Below are 23,188 nucleotides of genomic sequence, written 5' to 3'. Positions count from 1 at the left end.
CTCTAAGCCGGTCATGAGCGGTGTCCCACAGGGCTCAGTCCTGGGCCCCCTCTTGTTTGGCATTTATTTTTCTGAAGTGCAGGCAAACATAGGGGGATTGTGGCTGACAAAATTTGCAGATGACTGCAAACTGGGCACCATAATTGACACTCCATCAGACACAGACATCCTCCAGAGAGGTCTCATAGAAATGGATAACTGGTGCCAGAGCCATGGCCTTAAGCTAAAGGCCAAAAAATGTATAGTCATACCCTTTGGGAAAAACAAGGTAACCCCTAATTACCACATAGGTGGTAATCCATTAAACATGGAAGAAGTTATCAGGGACCTGGGGACCCAAGTTGACAGTAACCTCTCTTTTGACACTCACATTGCCAAAGTGGTTAGGAAGACCTTCTACATTGCCCACCTGATCATGAAGGGATTCACATCCAGATCAGGAGAGGTCATTGTACCCCTGTACTCTTCACTTATCAGACCAATGATTGAGTAAAACGCCCCATTCAGAATGTACCTTACCAGACACCTGCAGCAGTTGGAAAGACCTCAAAAGTTCCTCACCAAAAGGATAAAGGGTCTCAAACATATGTCATACGCTGCCCGACTGAAGAAACTCCAGCTCTATTCAGTCGCATACCATCTGCTCAGAGGTGATCTGTGCCTGACATACAAGGCCATGTCCAACCCGGAATTAATGGACATGCGCCACCTCAAAAAATCCAAATCCACCAGAGCCACGAGAGCAAGAGACTTAAACCTCAAAATGGATATAAATAGGACGTGCTGGAGGGACAGATTCATCACCCAGAGACTCCCTACACTATGGAACAGAATCCCAGTCCATGTGAGGCAGAGCCCCTCACTGACTCTGTTCAAGAGAAATCTTGACGAGTGGATGGGAGATCATAGGTTTACCCCGGGAATCATCTCTGTGTCACTGCTGGACAGAGGCACAGCAAACAAATGGGTATAGTATTCTCATCCTAAGGGGTGGTGAAAGCCACACACACTCTGGCTAGGCTTATAAATGTCCTAGGGCAGATAGCCTAGTATGAACCTATGAACCTATAATGTCCTCTAATCACAATGTTCTCAAATTTATAGTTTTGCTACAATACACCAAGCTTATGAATGTTTACCATTTACATCTTTCAAATTCTTCTTTATATATTCAACAGTCTATAGCCGCGGTAGTGCAGCGGTAGCATTGTTGCCTCACAGCAAGAGGTTCTCCTGTTCGATTCTCGGCTGGCGTGCCTTCTGTGTGGAGTCTGCATGTCCTCCCCGCAGTCGTGTGGTGTTCGAAAGACATGCGTGAATGGCCGTGCCTTCGCTGGCAACTCGGCACCATAAAAAGAAAATCTACTGCCAATCATTAGCGGACCGGAGTTCCGCTGTGGCAACCCCTAACTGGGAAAAGACAAACAAGACAAACATACTCAACAGTCTGCCTCATGCCTGACCATCTTGTATGCCGCAAGCAATTCTGTTTCATATAACTGAATTATGCATTTCACAGTACTTACAGGTCTTTATCTTTATTCTTTAAATCTGGAACAAATGCACCAGTACTTTCAATTAGGACCTCATACTCTCATGTAAAAACACGCAAATGATACAGTGAATATACAGAATACACTTTTCTAGGCTCACAACAGTCTTGGAGCTTATGTTTCATCACTACAATTAAACCCTTTTTCTTTACTTTCAAAACTGAAATGTATTAGAAACTTTTATCATGTTCTGTGCCATACAGAAGTATGGTACAATGCTTTGTCTCAGGTTCCTCAGCTAGTCTGGGCACAGTCAGGAATAGGATGGACAAATGAAGCACAGTTTCCAGTTTTCCAATAAACTGCTCACACAGATGAGATTTGTGGGAACTTGTAGATGCACCAAGTCTCAGTTTGTTACTTCTGACATCAAGTAACACTTCGGTTTTCAAACCTAATAAAACAGAGATGACCATAAGGTGATGAGCTGTGAGCTATGTAACTAATTTGCAGCTGACACATACACACACACACAGACACACACACAAAATCATATAAATCCTGTTATTTTGCAGTGAAAGATGTATCTGTACTGAATCACATATTAGTGCCCATCCCATAGTATGCTCTTAAAGTCATAGCTTTGCCACAATGCACAGACTACATTTGCTCACTATTCGAGCCTTTTATGGCATTCCTAGAAGAAAAAAAGCCTAAACTGATAATCTAGTACCTGCTGCCTGAAATCTGACACCTACTTACAAATAACTGATCTGAAGAAAAATTACATACTTACCATAATGACAGTTCTGGTTTTTTCAGAGTTCAAAGGCTGGCAATAACTAGCCTAGCAATTGAACCTTTCCCTGACTGTTTGGCTCCTCATCCTCATCCCACAGTACTATGTATACTGGGGTCCCGTCTCTAGAACTCTGATGCCAGCATGAGGCACAGAACTATGAAAACCAACACACCATATACACACAAAAAAATAATTATTTAATTCATGTACAGTCCTTCAGGACTGAGGTTGGGAATTCATTACAAGCTCAACCTTTTGCAGAGGGCCACATCAAAATATATCCTGGATTATGGTTGCACTGAAAGAAGACCTGGATTTGGATCCAGCTTTTAATGCCTTGCAAAAAAGTCTTCACTAATGCAAACATAGCCACTACACAAATAACATCCACTGCTCCATGTTTAAAGAATTCCTGTGAAGAGGCCAGTGTCCTAGTACATTAGACTCGGAGACCAGATACCAAAAGCTTGTGGTGTGTTTGATGGGAAAAAAATGAATACATATGACAACCTTTTAGAAAAACTTACAAATCTGACATTTTTTCCCCAACTTCTTTTCAGTATATGAAAAAAACAGTTGAGAATCTTCCTTGATAGATACTGTTCTTTCAATGTGAAATCAGAGTTGTATGTGAACATCCATATAGAGATATTTCTATTTGAATAATTAGGAAAGAATACTGGCAAATGAATATTTTATTTACATTTGTCTCCATTGCTACTTGCGTATAAAAGAAGAGTTAGACATCACAGACACACAGTTACTGGTCTTTGTTGAAGACCAAATAAGATCTCCAGTTTAAAAATTCTTACACCTGAGGTAACGGTACCACAGGTTCATAGGTGTGTACTAGGCTAATGGCTCTGGAGCCTTTTATAAGCCTAGCCCATAGGATTACCCTGGCATTATGCCACCCGACCTTAGTTCCCAGAGCCTCTGTCGAGTAAAGCCACTGGAGTGATCCCCGGGGTAAATTTTCTGTTTGCCATCCACTTATCAAAATTTCTCTTGAAGAGGGCCAGTGAGGTGCTCCACTTGACATGTATGGGAAGCCTACTCCATAGCATGGGCAGTCTCTGGGTTATGAACCCGTCCCTCCAGCTTGTTCTGTTGATTGTGGTAATGAGGTTGAGGTGTAGTGCGGAGAGACTGGATTTCTTTAGATGCAGCATTTCTAACAGAGCTGGGTCAGACATGGCTTTGTAAGTCAAGCAGAGATCACCTCTAAGTAGGCAACATGAGACAGAGAATAGTTGGAGTTTTTTGAGTCTGTCCATATAGGACAAGTGTTTAAGGCCTAGGATCCTCTGTGAGGTACTATTGCGGCCTCTCCAGTTGTTGCAAGTGTCTAGTGAGGTACATGCCAAATGGGGCATTGTACTTGATGACTGGCCGAATAAGGGAAGAATAGAGGGACAATGACTTCTTTCTTCCTGGATGCAAAACCCTTAGTAATGAGATGTGCCACACAGAAGGACTTTCTGACCACAGTGGCAATGTGGTGGTCAAAAGAGGTTGCTGTCAACCTGTGTTCCTAGATCTCTTATGACGCCTTCTGTGTTCAGTGGATTACCATCTATGTAGTAATTCATGGAAACCAGGTTTTTCCCAAAGGGGTGACGACACATTTTTTTGGCATTGAGCTTAAGGCCGTGGTTCTGACACCAGTCCCTGGTCTTGGTGAGGCCTTTCTGTAGGACAGACCACACAATCTTCCAGGAAACAAATATAATACCTGCGTTAAGGGCAGGCTAAAATATTGACCATAAAAAATCTCAAGGAGGTATATGGACTTTGTAGGGAGACAGTAATAGGTGCCTTTTTAGAAATGTTCTGTACATCTTTGGAGAAGCCAGTTACAGGGAGTTCTTGCCCTGGTGAAAATCAGAGATGTCTTCTGCTATGTGAACTTTAAAGAATAACTAAGACCAGAGCTTAAAATTAGCATTGTGTGAGGTGCAACAGGTAGCACCACTCACCTTTCGTTTAGAAGACTCTGGGTAGTATTCCACACCAGGTAGACTGATTGCTGATATTGTAGCATAAGGGAAATGGCTGCATTCCTGAGTGCACCATACTTTGGATAAAATGTTAAACCAAGGTCTCATCTGCTTGAGTTGTTGGGGTGTATCAAAATGAGGAGGTGAAGTTCACTGATGCCCAGGGCATATTTTCCCTAGTAGTACAAATACCACTTTGGGTATCTAATGAAAAGAGGCTGCTAGCCTAATGGGACTAACCCAGTCAACAGAGACTAAAAAACAGAACAAATCTGGGATATATAATCAGGAATGCATGGTGCCAAGGTTGTATCCAAAATGGAAATTCTTTTGTTCAGTTTCTGAGTAGAAGGAATTAAGATCAACCTTTCAGTTAAGAAATGTGCCTTTGTCAACAGTGGAAGTGGCAAAACCATGCAGTTAACTACATGGAGTTACAGTCTGGGGTAAGGCTTGCAGATCAGTGGGTTAGTAGTCTCTTGGTTAGCCTCAGGTGCAAACTCCTGTCCACAAGATGGGGCCACAAGCAGTTGAAATCACATGTGCTTGGGCCAAAAGGGAGTCAATTAGGATGACTAGCCTGGTGCATCTTGGCATTTTCCAGAAACTTGTAAATAAGGTGAAATGGAGGGGAGAAAAGAGAGGACATAGGCACCACTTTGGGATGAGGGCATCTTTGGGACATCTTCAAAAGGGAGGAGTAAGGAAAAAAGAAGACATAGTAAGGCTCCACCCAGTAAGGGGCAGTATTCATGTTACAGACAGACTGACAGATCACTTGCTGGCCATCAGCAGGCAATAACTGCATCAGTCTGCTGTGGAATTAGATCCTCCTTGATATGTCTGGCAATGACAAGATGACTTGTAGAAAAAGCCCACTTCAAACTCTCATGGGCACCCAAAGAAAGGATATGAAAGGGTTTCTCCTTACTTAGAGAGGTACCATACCAAAGCCATATTGTTTTAATGAGTGGCAATAGCATCCTGTGGAAGGAGTCATAAATGTCTGCATGGGAAGGACAACTGTCCTCATTTTCGGAATATTTGCATACACAAAATCACTTCTACATAACAATGTTCCTTGGATCATCTGCTCCTGCAAATGCCCCTCTAACTGCAAAGAAGATACATCTGTGGTGACTATCACAGCAGATATGGGGAGTTTGGAAGAGTGCCCAGAGACAGGTTGGATTTGTGAAACTATCAACTGATACAGCTTTTACATCAGATATTTTGATTGGACAGTACATGGGATCGGGATCTACTAAATGGTTTCAACGAACTCAGAGTGCACTGTAACATTCTCATGAGGTAACAAATGTTTGAAATTAAGTAAATAGAAGCTGCCATATCTGAACACCCCAAAAACAACTGGCTGCTGAAACAGTTCAACCAACTCTGAAGAATCTAAGACATGATGAAATTAAAAGAATTATATCTGGAGGGAGAGAGACAGATGCTTGACAAGACAGACTGTCCAGTTTTCATCCAATGAATGTGGCTATATGGATACCAGCTGAGACTTTATGGAGTTCATGTATTATCTAAAGACTGGAATATTGATAATAGTTGTTCCCTCAAGGGTATAAAACTGTCCATCATTAGGGTCACAAGGTGCTAGTTGCTCAAGTAACCAAAGACCCTGGCATCCTGCAGCCTTAGTTGTGTGACAATTACTGACATTTATTTATTTCACATTTGTTAACTGGGTAGTGACAGGCTGGGCAAGTAGTCCATTTTCAGGAGAGTCCCTGGCAGAAAAGCTTCATTAACAATAGTACAAAAATATTACAAAAAATTTACAAAGATTTACAAAGAATATACAAAAAGTTTAACAGTTGCCTACGATCACAATTTACAAAAAGAGAATGTAAGCAGAAAATATTGCATTTCTTAAGCATTACTACAGACAGTAATATGAAACTCATTACATACATAACTAAAATAAATCATTGTGGTATTTTCATTTGGTAGAAGTAAGACAAGGACAAGACAGCAGAAAATAAACATTTGATTGATGGCATGAGAAACTAGCCAGAAGTATTATAGGAGCATAGCCATTGTCGAGTAAGGTATTCCTTTAGGAGTTGTATGATGCTATGACTGTGTTTTTAGGATATTCTGGGGTATTAAGGTCCACTGCTTGGTTACTTTATAGCAGAAGAGAAAGTCACCAAATAATTAATGGACTTAGTTACCTTGAGTACAAGTTTATCAGATGATCTAAGGGTCCTGGGGTTGGTACTTAGTTGCACTACGTTGGAGACTGCAGGGCTGTTTTCAGTTTTGTGGACAACGGAGTGGGCAGTGGTAAGCTGAATGAGCGATAAAAAGAAGTTATGTACTTACCATAACATTCCATGTGAAGTGTTCATCTCGCCTTTGTTCTTACAGATGGGTTTGGAGCCGATCCTCGGCTCCGAGTCGGCCGCATCACAAAGCTCTGCATTTGGAGAAGTTCGAGACCAGACTATATCCCATGATCCTCCCGGCTATCCCTCAGATCTAGTTTGGAAGAAACCAGACTGTCCGCCATCAACTGCTCTAAGGCATTCACACTCACATGTCTAACAATGAACACCATAGAACTACAACACAATGTCATATGGGTGGTGTACCACATCCGACGGAGGACACAGATCAATTAACCCGGAAGAGGAAAAGGATCCCGACCAGACTAGTCTTACCAGTTATTCCATAACGTGGTGGGGGGAGGAGGGAGGGGATGTAAGAACAAAGGCGAGATGAACACTTCACATGGAACGTTATGGTAAGTACATAACTTCTTTATGTGAAAGTGTTCAATCTCGCCGTTTGTTCTTACACACGGGTAGCGTCCCTAGCTCCGTTACCCTGGGTGACTCATGGAAGAACGTTCCTGAGCACAGTGGAACCAAAGGATGTTCTGTCCTTAGAGGCCTTGTCCACCTTGTAATGAGTGATAAACGTATGAGGTCTTGCCCACGTTGCTGCTGCACAAATCGTATCCAATGGTAAGCGAGCTGCATGAGCTAAGGAAGTAGAAACGGCCCTAGCAGAATGAGCCTTAGGCTTGAAAGGCAGTGGCTGATTCGAAACAGAATACACAAAGTCTATACAATCGGAAAGCCATTTAGACAAGGTACATTTCGTGACTGCCATGTCCTGTTGTCTGTAAATGAAACGAACAGCAGATCTGATTTCCTGTGATCTTTAGTCTGGTCTAGGTAAAATCTCAGTTGCCTATGTACATCCAATTTGTGCAGCATATATTCCAATTTGTTTGAATGATTCTTGAAAAATGTAGGAAGTTCTATGGATTGGTTAATATTTAACACAGAACATACCTTGGGGAGGAATGACGGGTTTGTGCGCAAGGAAACTCTGTCTGGGTGGAAAATCAAGTACGGTGGCCTGACTGATAATGCTTGCAGCTCTGAGATTCTTCGAGCTGAAGTGACAGCAATAAGAAATAGTGTCTTCCACGACAAGAACTTTAGGAGACAGGATGAAGCTGGTTCGAAGGGTGGTAACATCAGTTGCGACAACAGCAAGTTCAAATTCCATGGGAAAATTGGCTCCCGAATGGGTGGACGAAGGTGGAAAGTTCCCTTCATAAAAGCCTTGCAAAGCCTGTGAGACATAATACAAGAGCCCCCTTCACCAACATGGAAGTTAGATATGGCCGCCAGCTGTACTCTTATAGTGGAAGTAGAGGCCCCCTCGTGAAAGAGCAAGGATAAAAATTCCAAAACTTTGTGTAGCGGGGCTACCAAGGGATCTATATGTTGACCTGACGCCCAACATACAAAACGTTTCCATTTGCTCCTGTAAAGTTTTCTGGTGGAAGCTTTATGAGAGGCAACCAGAATGTGTTGTACTGCAGGAGAGAAAAGATCCGACCTGGCTAAACAGGGAAGCAGAGCAGCCAAGCTGTCAGTTTGAGGGACTGAAGGGATGGGTGAGGAACTCCCGATGAATGAGTCAATAGATCTGGCACTGGGTCCAGAATCCAAGGTTCCTCCATCTGATGGGCTCGAAGAAAGGGGAACCATATCTGCCGAGGCCAGAATGGCGCTATGAGGATTATCGTCCTTTCCAGATTCCTGGCTTTCTGTAGAAATTTGGGTATCAGCGGGGCAGGAGGAAATGCATATAGGAGACCCGGGGGCCAATCGTGCACCAGTGCATCCCTGGGGACACCCCCCCAGAGGGGGAAGTAGGGCAAAGTAGCTTTTGCATTTGGCATTCAACGGGGATGCAAATAGATTGCAGCAAGGCTGGCCCCATCTGCGGAAAATCTTTTCCGCCACTTGCGGTTTGAAGGACCACTTGTGAGGTAACAGGATGGCTCTGCTCAACCTGTCCGCAATGACGTTGGATGACCCCGGGATGTGCATTGCCACTAAAAAGCGACCCATGGACTCCGCCCATTGCCAAATTCTCAGGGCCTCTCTGCATAATGGGTAAGACCTGGTTCCCCCTTGTTTGTTTATGCACCAGACCACAGACATGTCGTCTGTCTGAACTGCTACTGTTCCCAGGGGTAAGAATGCGTGGAAGTGTTGCAATGCTAGAAACACCACTCAACTCCAGAACATTAATGTGCAGGTTGTACTCCAGATTGGACCATTCCCCTTGGACTGTTCTTCCCTGAAAAAGTACCCCCCACCCAATTAGACAAGCGTCCGTGGTTATTGTGGCTGTAGGGTTGGGTAGGACAAATGGGTGACCTATTGTGAGATCCTGACTGTTCACCCACCATAGAAGATCCCGTTTGCAAGAGTCTGTTATCAATATTTTGTGTGATAAGGGTAGTTGCTGGAATGACCATTGCGCGAAAAGCAGCCATTGGAGGACCCTCGTGCATTCTGCCCATAGGAACTGCAATTAGAGAAGCCACCATCATGCCTAGAACATTTAACACTAGCGTGGCCAGAGCTTTTCTGTTCTGAAGAAGAAGCGCAACCTGTTCCCTGAGGGCTGACGCTCTTACTAGAGGAAGCTTTATGAGAGTTAACCTTGTATCTAAATCTGCCCCGATAAATGAGATCTGCTGTGAGGGCGATCAGGCAGATTTTTCGAAATTGATTGAGATCCCTAAATGGGAACAAAGGTCGACTGTGTAGTCCCTGGCCTGTACAAGACGATGCTCGGTGGTGGCGGTAAGGAGCCAGTCATCTAGATACGGAAACACTCGGAATCCTTGCCGTCTCAAGTGAGATGCCACTACTGCCATGCATTTGGTGAACACCCTGGGGGCTGAGGTGAGACAAAGGGCAGCGCTCGAAACTGAAAATGACTGGTTCCCAGCCAGAAGCGCAGGTAATCTCTGGACGGTCTGGCCATTTTGATGTGGTAGTACGCGTCCTTGAGATCTATAGAGCACATCCGATTGTCCTTCTGTAAGAAGGGAAGGATCGACTGTAGCATGACCATCCGGAACTTTTCCTTCCTAACGAAGGTGTTGAGTTTGCTGAGATCCAAAATCGGTCACCAGTCCCCTGTCTTTTTTGGAACTAAAAAGAACCTTGAGTAAGTTCCGGATCCTCTTTTGTCCGCCGGGAATGGCTGGATGACACTTTTTTGAGCGGCTTTGTAATTTCTACAGCTGCTGGATCTTGCAGATGGGGTGGCACATCTGGAAATCACTTTTGTTGGGGTGGGGTAGACGTAAAGGGAATTTTGTATCCTCTGGCAACTATGCTTTTTACCAAAGAATCCGAGGTAAGATTTAGCCAGGCCTGTGGGTATAAAGCCAAGCGACCCCTGACTGCCTCCAGAGCAGGACAGTCGGGCCTCCATTCAGGAGTGCTGGAAGGGCTTCCCAGGGACGGTATCCATGTCGCCCTGTTTTTGTGGACCCCCTCTGCCGCCCGGGTGGCGTCTTCCATTTCTCCCCCCCTCTGCCTCTGGAGGGGGCACATCACCCTGTGTGGCTTGGAAAGATCCCAGTCTCTTACGGAACCACATTTTTCCGCCCCTTTGCCCTTTGGGGTACGGTCTAGTTGGAGCGGAAAAACGGACCCCAACAGCAGACAGGGTCTTCCCTTCTTGCTCACACCGAGTTAGTCTCTCCTTTACTTTGGGCCCAAAGAGAGTAGCACCATCAAAGGGGGCATTGGTAAAGGAAGACTTGAAGGCTTCCGCAAAGGAGCACAGCCGCATCCAGGATTGCCTACGGAGAGCAATCGCTGAAGCTGCAGCTCTACTCGATCCTTCGGCTGCATACGAGATGAGCCTCATGGATGAGTTTGCTATTGAAGTAAGGGTGTTAAGTTGTGCTGTCACCTTATCTGAGACAGCAGCATCTGTGTTACCCTGGAGGGTATCTCCCAGTTCCTTAATGAGATCCCTCTGAAGTCGTGTAAAATGTGTCAAGTAGTTTAGCAAACGCATAGAAAAAGTCGCTGAACTGAAAATGCGCTTCCCATATCTGTCCATAATCCTAGAATCCTTATTAGGAGAATGAACAGAAGAAGATGACTCCGACATTTCCTTTTTCGTGGCTGCCGCTACCACCATAGCATCGACCGGAACTCCCTTAGTAAGATAAGCCTTATCTTGGGGGGCAGTGAAAAACTTGTTCGGCCTACGAGGCACCGGTTCCACTGTGGTGCTTCCCACACCCTTTGAGTAATTAAGTCCATCAATTCATCGAAGGGCGGAGTCACCCAGGAGGTAGAAGGTTGAGCCCCAAAAGCCTTCAGCAACACCGACTCGTCTTCAGTGGGGGTCAAGGACTGCCAATCACCCCTCTGCCTCAAGATCTCCAGGATGTCTGCAAATGATACATCCTCAGAGGGGGACCATGGGGACCCCCTCTGCCTCATCCAAATCAGTGTCAGACGTTAGAGATTCCTGCCGGGAATCAATGTGCCTCCTCTTGCACAATCTTTTCCTTGGAACTTCATCAGAGGGGGCTTCTGGTGAAGCCTCCGAGGAACAGGGAGCACCCTCTGGGGCTGGCTGAGGCAATGGGACTCTACGCTTGGAGTGGATCGCGGGGACAGAAACAGAAAGCGGCCCTTTGGGGGAAGGAGAAGACGCCTCCGATGAAGTAGTTGTCTGTTCAGACAATACCTTCCTCATAAGATCGAAAGCCCCCGAGCCCCGGGCCGAGGACTCCTCCGGTTTCGAAGAAAGCGGAAGCTTCCTCAACACCGGAAACGTGGGCTCCGACCCAGGGGATGGAGCCAAACCTATCTGCGTCGCAGCCCCGAGAGGGAGAGTTGGAACCGAAAATTCGGTACGACTCTCGGTCCCGGAACCAAGGAGAGATCGTCGGCTCCACGACTCCCCAACGGGCTCCGAAGGAGTCGAGGTCAATGGTGCCAATCGCACAACTGACGGTTTCGGCACCGAGGGCTCCACTATCATCGGTTCCTCTTCTCCCGGCTCCGAAGACTGAATGAGTCTCGAAGGAGGATCTGTTGGAGACACAGGGAGGCCTTCCAGTTTCAACACCAATTGGGATGAAACCGCAATCAGCTTGGACAGAGCCGTGTTTTCCATTAGTTTCTGTACAACACGATCCACGTCGGTATCAGATAATGGTCTGGAAGATCTGGTCGAAGGGGCTGAAGACGGCACCAATCGAAGAATCGACGGTGGAGGTTGCTCCAACACCGGTTCCAAGACCTGGGGATCAATCAAAGATAACCGTTCGATGCTCGGCCCAGAGGTCTGTGGAACCGGCGAATGAATCCTGGAAGAAGTGCTCGGAGCCGATGACATTGGATCAGACACCTTCGACGTCTTCGACCACTTCGAAGACTTAGAAGCCTGGTCGGACTTCTCCAAGGCCTCCTGGAAATCAGGCTTAAGTAAGTCCCTGTCAATCAGCTTCCTGCGCCTCTCTGTCATGACCCTCCCACTAAAGGAATGACAGATGGAGCAGTCCTCCTGCAAATGGAGAGGGCCAAGGCAGTAGACGCAGGAAGCGTGATTGTCAGTGATGGACATTTTTTGTCCACGCTGACATCTTTTAAATCTGGATTTGACTTTCTCTGACATGGTAAACACAAATCCAAGTCAACAATCTTATAACAGTTATTATAACAATATTATAAATAAACAAATGGAAAGTTATATATCTATCTAAAAGGGTTAATGGCAATAAAAGGGGAAATATTAATAGTAACACTATATACAAAACACTATACCAACTAACTACTGGTAGAAAAGAACACTGTCAGAGCCCTGACAGGAACAAGCAGGCCGCAGCCCAATATATATATAAATATCTATATATATCTATATATATATATATATATCAAAGGGAATAACTTTCAAAAACACACACTCTATATACTACACTATCTGAAAGGACAATGATAAATTTAGACAAAAAAAAAAGCTCTCATCTGAACGATAAATGTAAATTCTCTCTCTGGCCCGAGCTCTCCTCGACCGATCTGTTGTAGCGGCAAACTAGATCTGAGGGATAGCAGGGAGGATCATGGGATATAGTCTCGTCTTGGGCTTCTCTAAGATGCAGAGCTTTGTGATGCGGCCGACTCGGAGCCGAGGATCAGCTCCGAACCCGTGTGTAAGAACAAACGGCGAGATTGAACACTTTCACATCAGACTTTAAAATTCAAGCCAAAGTAGTTTTTGAAGAGCAAGGGAATGACGGGTCCCTGTAGGGTATATTAGCAACAAATTTTGCTATTTTATTATAGCAGGAATCAATTAGATGTAAATCAGACATGCACAAGTTAATGAAAATTTGAGAACAGTACAGGAGAGTAGATAGGAGGTGGGATCTGACTGTGTCTAGTCTAGCATTTTGAGTGAGGTAAGGTTTGGCCCTATATAGTGCACCAAGTCTGATGTGAACTTTTTTAATTGAGTGATATGTTTATCAAATATTAGGTTGTCGTCTATTGTGACACCAAGTAGTTTTGGTTGGTTAACTGCTACTAATATAGTGTCATTAGTGGAATAGATGGAGAGAGGAGGTGGGTTTGTATTGCATTTCCTGTTGGAGAAAACCATTACTTTTGTTTTGTTTAGGTTTAAGATAAGTTGAAGTTCATTTAGATAATTTTCAATACCCAGAAATGATTTCTGAAGTTTATCCTGGAGTTCTTGGGGTGTGGGAGTAGAACAAATAAGAGTAGCATCATCCGCATATTGAATGACAGAAGCAGATTTAGTGGCAGTGTTTAGACTATGTGAATATAATAAAAAGGAGAGGGACAAGAATGGAACCCCGAGGAGCCCCAGTGGAGACTGGAAGGAGTGTGGAGAGTTTTATTATCCCATTTAGTTGCCTGCTGTTGATTAGTAAGGTAGCTAAAAAACCAGTTGAGAGCTGTAGAGTTGAGGTTGAAGCAGAATAGAGTGTTGAGTAGTAGTTGGTGGGATACCATATCAAAAGCTTTGGACACATCAATTAATATAGTAGACTATAGAATATAGAGACTATTTGGCCATTGTTTTTGAGGAGGTTGATGTAGTTAGTTAAATTTATGAGGGATGTGGAGGTACTGTGTTTTGGACGGAAGCTGTGCTGTGAACTAGATAAGAGGTTATTTGTATTGAGGTAGTCTAGGGGCTGCTTACGGATACATTTCTCTAAGATTTTGGCTAGGGGTGATAGAATGGCAATGATCTAACAATCAGAGATCTTTAGATGGGGCCTCCCTTGTGGGGGGGGGGGTGATATGGAATATGGAGACATATTGTTCTGAGATGCATCGGTTGTTTATGATAGATACAGGATAGGCGATGGAGCTGGCAAAAGTTTTTAAGTCGTCACCAGGGAGCTGGTCAGCTGATAGACAGGAAGGTTTTATTTTTGATAGGAGTTTTTTGATACAAGAGGTTTGTATGGTTTTAAAAGAGAGATAGCTGGGTTTAGAGAGTTAGTGAAGGTAGGCACTGTAAGTAGTTGGTTAGATTTGTTGTTAAAAGTGAGGTGATAGTTGTGATGAAATGAGAGTTAAACTGGGATGCTAAGCATTTGGTGTCATTTGTTGTAGATGGTGCAGGGGTAGATGTTTTGCCAGGGTTGAGGAGGTAGTTAATGTTTTGTCGAAATTTTTGTGGATTATTTATGTGTTTTTGCCGAAAAGCTAGAAAATAATATTTTTTTTTGTCTGATATTTGCTCCTTGGTTAGATTTCTTAGTTGTTTGTAAGAGGTGAGGTTTTCTGAGGTTTTGGAGGTTTGATAAGCTGTCCAGGCTCTAACTCTTTGTTTAATGAGAGATTTAGCATATTTGGTTATCCAATGTAGGTTTTTGGCTTTGTTGGAGCAAGGTTATTAAGGATGTTGAGGAAGTATCATTAAAATATTGTACAGCTTGGTCTAGGTGGAGTGATTTTAGAGTTTCACAGTTGCAGTTTTGAAGTAGGGAATTTAAGATGATAGGAGAAAAGTATATTTTGTTGCATATGTGTTGGAAAATGACATTACAGGGGGAGTGAATATGTTTCCTTAGTAGAAAGTTAGGGGAATGATCGCTGAGAGAAATGTGGAGGCACCCAGCATGGTGAGCAATGTTGGGCTTACTGGTTAGTATCCAGTCTAGAATAGATTCTCTCTTGGTGTGTTTATCAATTCCAGTGGGGAATTTTCTAGTTTGGATGAAAATTAATAGATTGATAAAATCTGAGAGACTGTCAGATGAGCAGGATAGCCAGTCCAAGTTGAAATTGCGTAGCACTATAGCTTCATGGTTGAAAGTAGAGGATGCCCAGGATAGGAGACTTTCAATGGTAGGTAGATTATTTCCTGGAGGTAGGTAGGAGGCAATTATGATGGTTTTATGTAGATTTACTTCATATCTGGTGGTTAGAATTTCTGCTCCTGATAGATCTGGGGGAGCACAGATTCATTTTTCAATTTTGATGAAATTTTGATGCATGATGGCAATGCCTCCACCATGAATTACATAGTTAACTATCTTGTCTAATAACATTATAATCACCAATAACTATTTCCTCATCTTTAATGTGGGGTTTTAGCCATGCCTCGGTAATAATGACTATATCATGAGTGTATGTAGCTAGGACTGCATGAAATTCACTAGTTTTGCTTGTGATACTTCTGAGGTTAAAATTAGTTATGAACAAGTCTGATTTGGAATTTTTTAGGGAAGGAATGTGGAGGGTAGTATTAGCAGGTGCTGTGGGTGTTATTAGGTGGGGGTGGGAGTAGCTGTGTGGGCCCTGGCTTAGGACGCAAGTCAGCTTGAAGTTTGATTTGGGTTAGTGAGTGTAGAAGAGAGAATTTGAGCTTGGATATTACTCGAAAGAAATCTGGATAGGAAGGAGGGTTGGGGGTATGGAATGGACATTTACAGTGGAATAGTAATATGTTAAACTTAATGTAGAGGTTAGAACAGATGTATAAATTGATATTTGGTTTTGTATGGTATGTAATAGTGGGGAGTATAGGAGAGGAGTAGTGTGTTATGTTTGATGTGATGAAGAAAGTGGAGTGGGAGGCTAGGTAGAGGATAATGAGTAGGAGAGAGTTGCTTAAAAGAGTGGTGATAATGGACATGATTAATAGTAGAGCAATAGTTAGGACAGAAATATGGGTGGGGGGTATGTGAAGTTTAGTAGATAGAGAAGTGCACCGATAAAGTGATGTGGTAGGGGAGTGTGTATTGGGTGATGAATGAAATAATGATTAGTGAGGTGGGAGGAGAGAAAGTGAAAGAAATAACTGATTGTGGGTGTGTTGAATAAGATACTGCAAGTTATAGGATAATGAGTTATAAGGTGTGGTTTAGTTTACTTGTACATGATCTTGGTGGGTAGTCTAGGGAGCTAAGATGAGACTAAATGGCAGAATCCAGAACTGAAAATCAACTGGCCCCTATATGGAAGAAAATTAATAGTCTTGATCAACTGGCCTCTTTTACATGGGGGGGGTCTTCATCCTTGACATCCAAAGAACAGATCCCCTTATCCTTCCGATATACAGGGAGGGGATGGTCTGCACTGACAACACAGTCACCCTGGGAGCTGTAGTGACCAAATAGGAGAGCTTGAAAGAGAGAGAGTGACTAGCTCCTACCCTGAAATACAGAAACTGCCTGGACACCACAGTCTATCTTGACATGTATACAGGTGTCCTGAGGATATACAGAGTACATCCAGTCTCCATCTTGCAGACATAGAAAGACGGACTGCAGAGTGACTACCTGGAGCTTCATTTTTTTAATACACTGGTTTAGGCTGCCTAAATCTAATATGGGCCCCTCAGGACTTTTGTCATTTTTGGGCACTAGAACAAATCTTGAATAAAATTTAAATACACTATAATCTGGTGGGACCGCTTTCATTTTTCTTTTTAGCAAAAGGTTTTCAAGCTCCACTGTAGCTGCTTGCCTTTGATCCACTTATCCTGTATGAGAATCAAAAATGCAGAAAAGATCAAAGACATCCAAACCCATGTCTGTCCCCAGAAAGGGACAGTTGGGCAAGTCCTTGGGGATTCTGCAGCTGCCCTTCCAAGAGAGGGCTGAAGAATCCCTTACTTCTTTTCAGACTGCCTCTGTCTTGACAGCAGTTTCCATTCTGGAAACCCTCATGACTGCACTAGTTCCTATCAAGGGCTAACTGAAAGGAAGATGTTGGTTCTTTTTAAACAATAGATTCTGCACACTGCTCTTATGTGTAGACAGAATTTCACTTGGCTCTCCTGTGATGTCTTTTTCAACTGAGTCTCAAACAAGGGAAAGCTAAGGGACACTGTTGAATGATGCCTTAAAACTGGTTGTTAAGATTAAAACTGAGCCAAAAAATGAATTACATAGTTAACTAATTAATTAAACTGACGGCAAAATTACACTGGGCCAGGTGTAGCAATATATGGCAAAGCCTGTCCCAGCAGCTCCATCTACAACATTATGAAATTGATTCATGAAGATGTTCACATTTTTTAAAATAGCAAACCGAGAAAGCAGCATCCTCTGCGAATTCCTGCAGGGTACCTTACTCAGCATTTGTAGCATTTTTTCAGTTATGATGAGATGAAACATGGTCATGTGCATGAGGTAATTCAACACTCCACTAGAGAAAAGTGCCTGATGTCTACAGGCATTTCAAGAAGCAGTCCAAAAGCCCTTACAGGTTCATAGGTTCCTAGATTAGTATTAGGCTAACTGCCCTTGCAAGCCATTTTAAGCCTAACCAATTATCCCTTGTGAGACTCAAACCCTGCACCTTGTGTTTGTAAGGCAAACACCTTAACCATTAAGCCACCCTCCCAACCCTGGATTCTGTTCATGGTGGAAGAAAATTGCAAGGCTCCCAGAGAACTTTTATTTTATTTTATCTATTTTTTTTTTAAGGGGAGCAGGTACCAATGTAGAGTTTGCCAAAGATGCCTTACTCCAGTGTTCACAGGTTCCACAACATTTAGTTGATTCATTCCTCTAAATGACCAGTGAAACCATCCATCTGCAGGAAGAACCACTCATGAAGTTAATGGGGCAGATAGAAAAGCCTACTTAATGCAAGAACTTCTCTTCTGGGGAGACTACAGATACTGAGCATGACCCCCCCCCCCACTATCATATCAGAAGTAAAACTTTCCTAAATTTGGTTTCATCAGGGGATACTGGGGAATCCTTCCTTTCAAGATCATTATCCAGGGTGGGTGATCTCACTGGAAAGTTTAGGTGAATCACCTTGTGCCTTCTCTTCCTAGAAATCCTTGAAGGTATTAATATAACTGAGGGGAAAATTAATCCACACTTGAAACCTTTGACCTGTATGCTTCCCCTGCCTCTCTGGTGAATAGAGATGGATGGCTTGCAACAAGATCTCATTCTAGCCATGAGAGAAAGTACATTTGTGTAAGTAAACTTACCATAACAGTAGATCTATGTAGTACCACTTTTGCAAGTAGCCAGCTACATGGGTTGTATCCTGCTAAGGTTAAAAAAAAGGTTTCCAAAGCAAAGCTCCATGCACTCAAACAGTTAAAATGCTTGAGCAGAGCTGAAGCATGAGTGGTTTAGGTGCCAAGCCCTTCAATGCTTTCATGCCAATTGACAGAGAGAGGTGACAGCCCTGAAAATGTCAAAGTTTGAGAAAACAAAGATCCTCACCCTAGCAACAAAAACATACAAAACAAGGTGGTAGAGGGAGGGAGATAGGAAGCAGCTACTACAGCAGTGATCATTCAGACATCTACTGCTGTGGCAAATTTATGTACAACTGTGCTGCATTCATCATACTAATCACAGCTGCAGCAGCCTTAGCCAAATGGATATACCACCATGGTTTATACTGACTGGAAGGAGGAGGGTGCAGGAGCTCCTAGGGAACAGTCCTAGCAAAGCCTGTCCTGGACATGAAGAAGGAATCAAGTTTGTAATGGTTTGTACAAGTATGCATAGAGGGCCAAGTTGCTGTCTCTATAATACTTTTAGAATCCAATCCTTTTCCAAACCTCCACAGATGAAGCAAAGGCCCTGGTAGAATGAGCTTTTTTCCCTGCCTGCAACTGCCTTGTTGTTGAAGGCATTAACAGCATAAGACAACCATTCACACAGTCTGCTTTAAAACATAGGTTGGCCTTTCCTCTCACCTTCATAAGAAATGAACTGATCAGAGTTCCTAAGTCTCACTTCTTTCAAGATAATATCTGTGTTGCCTGTGTGTAAACTTAAATACAACTTTAGGCATAAATGAAGGATTATTTCTAAAGGAAACTATCTTTGTGGAAAATGGGATAAGGTTAACACACCATAACAGCTTGCAACTCAGATACTCTTGCAAAAGTTGCAAATCAGCAAGACTGTTTTCCATGTTAAGAGCCTCAAGTCACCCTTATGAGCTGGTTCAAATAGAGCAAGATCAAAAGGAGGAGACATGTTTTTCAATGAGACTTGGTATGCATATCCCTTGTAAAAAGATTTTCATGACAGATTGCATTGAAAGAGGGGGATCCGTGAGCAGACATGATGCAATGGCCGGACAAATATATCTTGACTGAGTAAGAGACACCAGAGGATAGTAATTCACACAAATAATGCTGAACCAGAGAAACACTAACCTTAAAAGGGTCCAGGTTATTTTTTTTTTGGGTAACAACTAGAAAACATTTTCTATTTATTAATATACAATTTTCTAGTAGCCGTTTTTCTTGCCTCCATTAATACTTACTGAATGCCCTCAGAAAACAGGTGTCTAAAAGGTATTAAGACCAACCACCATGCAGTTAGTTGCAGTTGTTTGGAGTTAGATTGTATCAAACACGCCTTGTTTTATATGACTAGGTCCACTCTCTGTAAGGAAGTTTGTAGCAATTACTCTTGGATTTCCAATAGAAGGAAGAACTACTGTGGCCTGGGCTAGAAAGAAGTCACCAAATTGATCTTTTGAAGAGTTCTTCTGAATCTACAGAAAGACCCTGGATATGAACTGAAAGGGTGAAAAAAGCATACAGAACATTCATGTCCAAGGAAAAGAAAAAGTATCTCTATTCTAGGCATTCCTGGAGCAGAATTTTGCCACCTGGTTGTGCTGACTGGAGGCAAAAAGATTTATCAGAGGTGTTCACACAGCTTAATTAATTCCATTAAGACCACCTGATTCACTTTCCATTTATGAGGCTCTGTCCAGGTCCTGCTCAGCTCACCTGCCACACATATTTCCTCTGATGGTAATTGTGCTGAAAAGCTATATTTCAGGCTATCATGGCTAGTCAGAACAGAGGGCAAGATATGCATCACCTGTAAACACTTCTAATGGCTCTGGGGACCACAGATTATTGAAAGTGTTGACAGCATTTATGACTGCCAACACCTCTTCTAAGTTTATGTATTTTGGTCTGACTTTTCTGTTGCAGAGAGACCCTGCCCTTTTATCCTGAAGCAAGCCTGAGGTGTCTATAACCTGCCCTGGAAATGGAATGGAAAACAGGAGACCTGGATTCATATTAAATTGGTCTCTCCACCAAAGAATCTCCTTTCTCACAAACCCCAAAACTGAAATCTGGAATGTTAGGAGGTTGATTTTTGGGACCATATTGATTTTAGGTATCACAGTTTATCTAATCTGGAGTCTTGCTAGAGGAAGTCAAAGAATCATAGATGCCACGAGACCTACTATCCCAAGAAATGTCCTTGCTAACATAGTTATCAGAGTGGAAAAATCTCAGGAAAAGAACTACTTTTCTTCTGTGGAAACTGAGATATCCTGGTTGACACACTAGGAAGAGAGTCTCTTGAGGAGCTGAGCAAGATTTTTAAATGTTCTCCTGAAACCCTAGTCTGTGCAGGAGATCTCTCACCAAAGTGAGAAATTCCTGATACTTTGAAAAGACTCTGCAAAGAAAATCAAGTTGTCTAAATAAAAATAAAATGTTTGCTGCAAGTTATCACAGGAGCCCTTATAACAGTAGATAACAGAAAAGGGCAATACAGACAACTGGAAGTGCGATCGAGACACAGAAAATAAACATCTGAAATCTGGAGCTATAGGAACACGATAAGCATATTTTAAAATTAAGGTCACTAGAAAACTTCAATGGGGAATGAGAGGAAACAGGTTGTGAAGAGCTAACATTTTGAACTTGGGCAACATCACAAACTGGTTTGAAAAGGAAAAATCCATGGAGCTTCCTTCTTTGGCACCAGAAACATTCTTGAATTACCCTTCTCCTATCTGAGGAAGGGGGGGGGGCACTTCTATCACCCTCTGAGTCAGAAGCTGATGAATGACAGGAGGGAAAAGAGAAGTCTGACCTGGAGGATGAGGAGAAATCCCTTGAAAGTGAGGAGGAGATTCCCATGGTCATCTGCATCTATAATGAATCACTTCCAGAACCCATTTGTCTGGGAATGAAAGTTATGTACTTACCATAGCAGTAGAGCCTTTCATTCATGTCCGACAATATGACCAGTGGGTCCTCTAGCGCTAGTCAGATATGAATCAGCCTTGAACACTTTTAGAATTTTCCCTCCCATTATGTACCAGTTCCTCTAGCTACCTTATATCTGGTTTGATTCCCCGAGGCCTAGGTACAATATAAATATGCCTGAATGATGAACAAATCAATAAAAAAAAAACAATAATAATATTCTTCAGTACTTAAAACAGCAAGGCAGGCTGAAGGAGGGAGGGTTGTGACATCAGATGGGCATGAATGAAAGGATCTAGCATTATGGGAAGTACATAACGTCTGTATGCTATTCAGTCTATCCAATCTGACCTACTGGTCAAAATCCCAAACAACTTGACATCCTGGGAGGCATCTTTACAAGAGACCTTTCAGGATAAAGGCAGCAAAAGATTCCCTAGCCCTGTAAATGCAATCTAACCTAGTGTTTAATGAGTGTGTGCAAGGAAGACCAAGTGTCAGCCTCGCAAATATCTATCAAAGAAAATCTGAAGAATACAGTAGACACTGCTACTGCCCTGGTAGAATGAGGCCTACGCTTGTTGAGGAAAAAGGTGTGCTGTGCAAGGTATAAATGAAGAAGATAGACTTTGAGAAAAGCCTGGAAAGGGTAACCTTAGAAACTTTTTGTTCTAACTTGTTAGGTGCAAAGGAAATAAACAGTTGTGAATCTTTCCTAAATGTTTTTGGTTCTGTGAAGGTAAAATTTCAGTTTATGCATGTTAATTGCATGGATAATATATTCTCCTTGTTAGAATGATTAGGGAAGATGATTGGGTTGAGACATGATTGACTCAGAGGCTACTTTAGGAAGGACAAGGTTGATCCAAGTGATACCCTTTTTTTGTGGAACAGTATGAGGCTGATGATGATGATGATAATGCATGAAGCACTGAAATCCTAGTGGAAGTGATTACTAACAAAAAGATAGTTTTCCAAGAAGGAGGTTAAAATGGATGTTTAGTCAAAGTTCGCAAGATTAAATCCCAAGTGGGAAGTGGCTCTCTAATAGGTTACCTGAGCAAAAAGTTCCTCTGAGAAAAGCTTTACATAGCTTATGAGAAGCAAGTGAGCATTCCTGGTGACCCACATGGAAGTCAGCGATTTCTGCTAGCTGCATTTTAACTGTGGAGAAACTAAATCCAGACACACATTAGTTTGCAAATAAGTGCAGGATGCCTGAAACTGTGGCAGGGCTAACCACTCAGCAGTGTAAACATTGGCTCTAGATGACTGTCACTCGAAGATGGCTGCAAATGGCTAGTAAGTACATTGTTTGGACAGCAGCAAATAAGACATTTGGAGAACCTGAAAGGTCAACCAGAAAAAGTAGAGAGAAAACACTGGCTGGAATGAATCCTGCAACTCGTCAGCAAAATCCAGTTCAAGCTTCATCTTTGATTCGAGAGATGGCTTTGAGTAATTTAGATGGGAAAAAATCAAATGTGCTCACAGGTGGCAAAAATGAAATACTAAAGGAATATATTGACTCAAACAGGCCAGAAAAATAGAAGCAGTTTTAACTATTTAGATGAACTGATAAAACTGCAAAAATGGAGGTCGAAATAAAGACACGGCTAGCTAAGTACAAGACTTCTCAAGGCCAAAAGTTTCAAAAAATAATAGTTAGAAGACAACTCACATACACAGAAAACCTAAGAATTTTTCATGTACCAGTGAAACTAGAACAGACTGCATTCACTTTATGAAAGCACAAATAAGCAACAGGACTAGTGTTCTACAACAGGATTTTTTAAACGAAAGGGCACATTGAGTGTATACTACAAACCTGGCCATGAGAAAGCAGGCAAGACCCCATATTAAGAAAAGATGCAATCATACCAGCAGAAAGACTTGATCCTGACAAAACTGTGGCAGATGAGAAAAGTATTATAATTTGGAGACAGAATGTTCATGGAAATGATTATTCACTGTATACCAGGCAAAAGAAAAGAAAATTTATCCCAGTAATCAGGAAATGTCAAGAGGAAGGCAAGTGTGGGGATTCAAGCTGCTGTATCCAGCTGTCTTCAGATTAT

At 42.7% G+C, this 23,188-nt stretch overlaps 1 protein-coding gene across 5 annotated transcripts in view; it reads right to left on the bottom strand.

The window, feature by feature from the left end:
• Positions 1-23,188, bottom strand: part of RIPOR2 (RHO family interacting cell polarization regulator 2) — a 3,249,967-nt gene that overhangs the window by 801,858 nt on the left and 2,424,921 nt on the right. The window contains exon 15 of one of the 5 annotated variants that reach the window (XM_044067086.1): positions 1,513-1,947. The exons of the other annotated variants lie outside the window; for them this stretch is intronic. Coding sequence (XP_043923021.1) covers positions 1,923-1,947 — 25 coding nt within the window. The 3' untranslated portion in view covers positions 1,513-1,922. Of the gene's footprint in view, positions 1-1,512; positions 1,948-23,188 lie in introns of those variants that run through there. 5 annotated transcript variants of the gene reach the window in all.

This window comes from Protopterus annectens, chromosome 3.part1, assembly GCF_019279795.1.
Source record: "Protopterus annectens isolate FY-2018-M chromosome 3.part1, PAN1.0, whole genome shotgun sequence".
NCBI lineage: Eukaryota > Metazoa > Chordata > Ceratodontiformes > Protopteridae > Protopterus > Protopterus annectens.
This window is presented reverse-complemented; position numbering and strand designations above follow the sequence as displayed.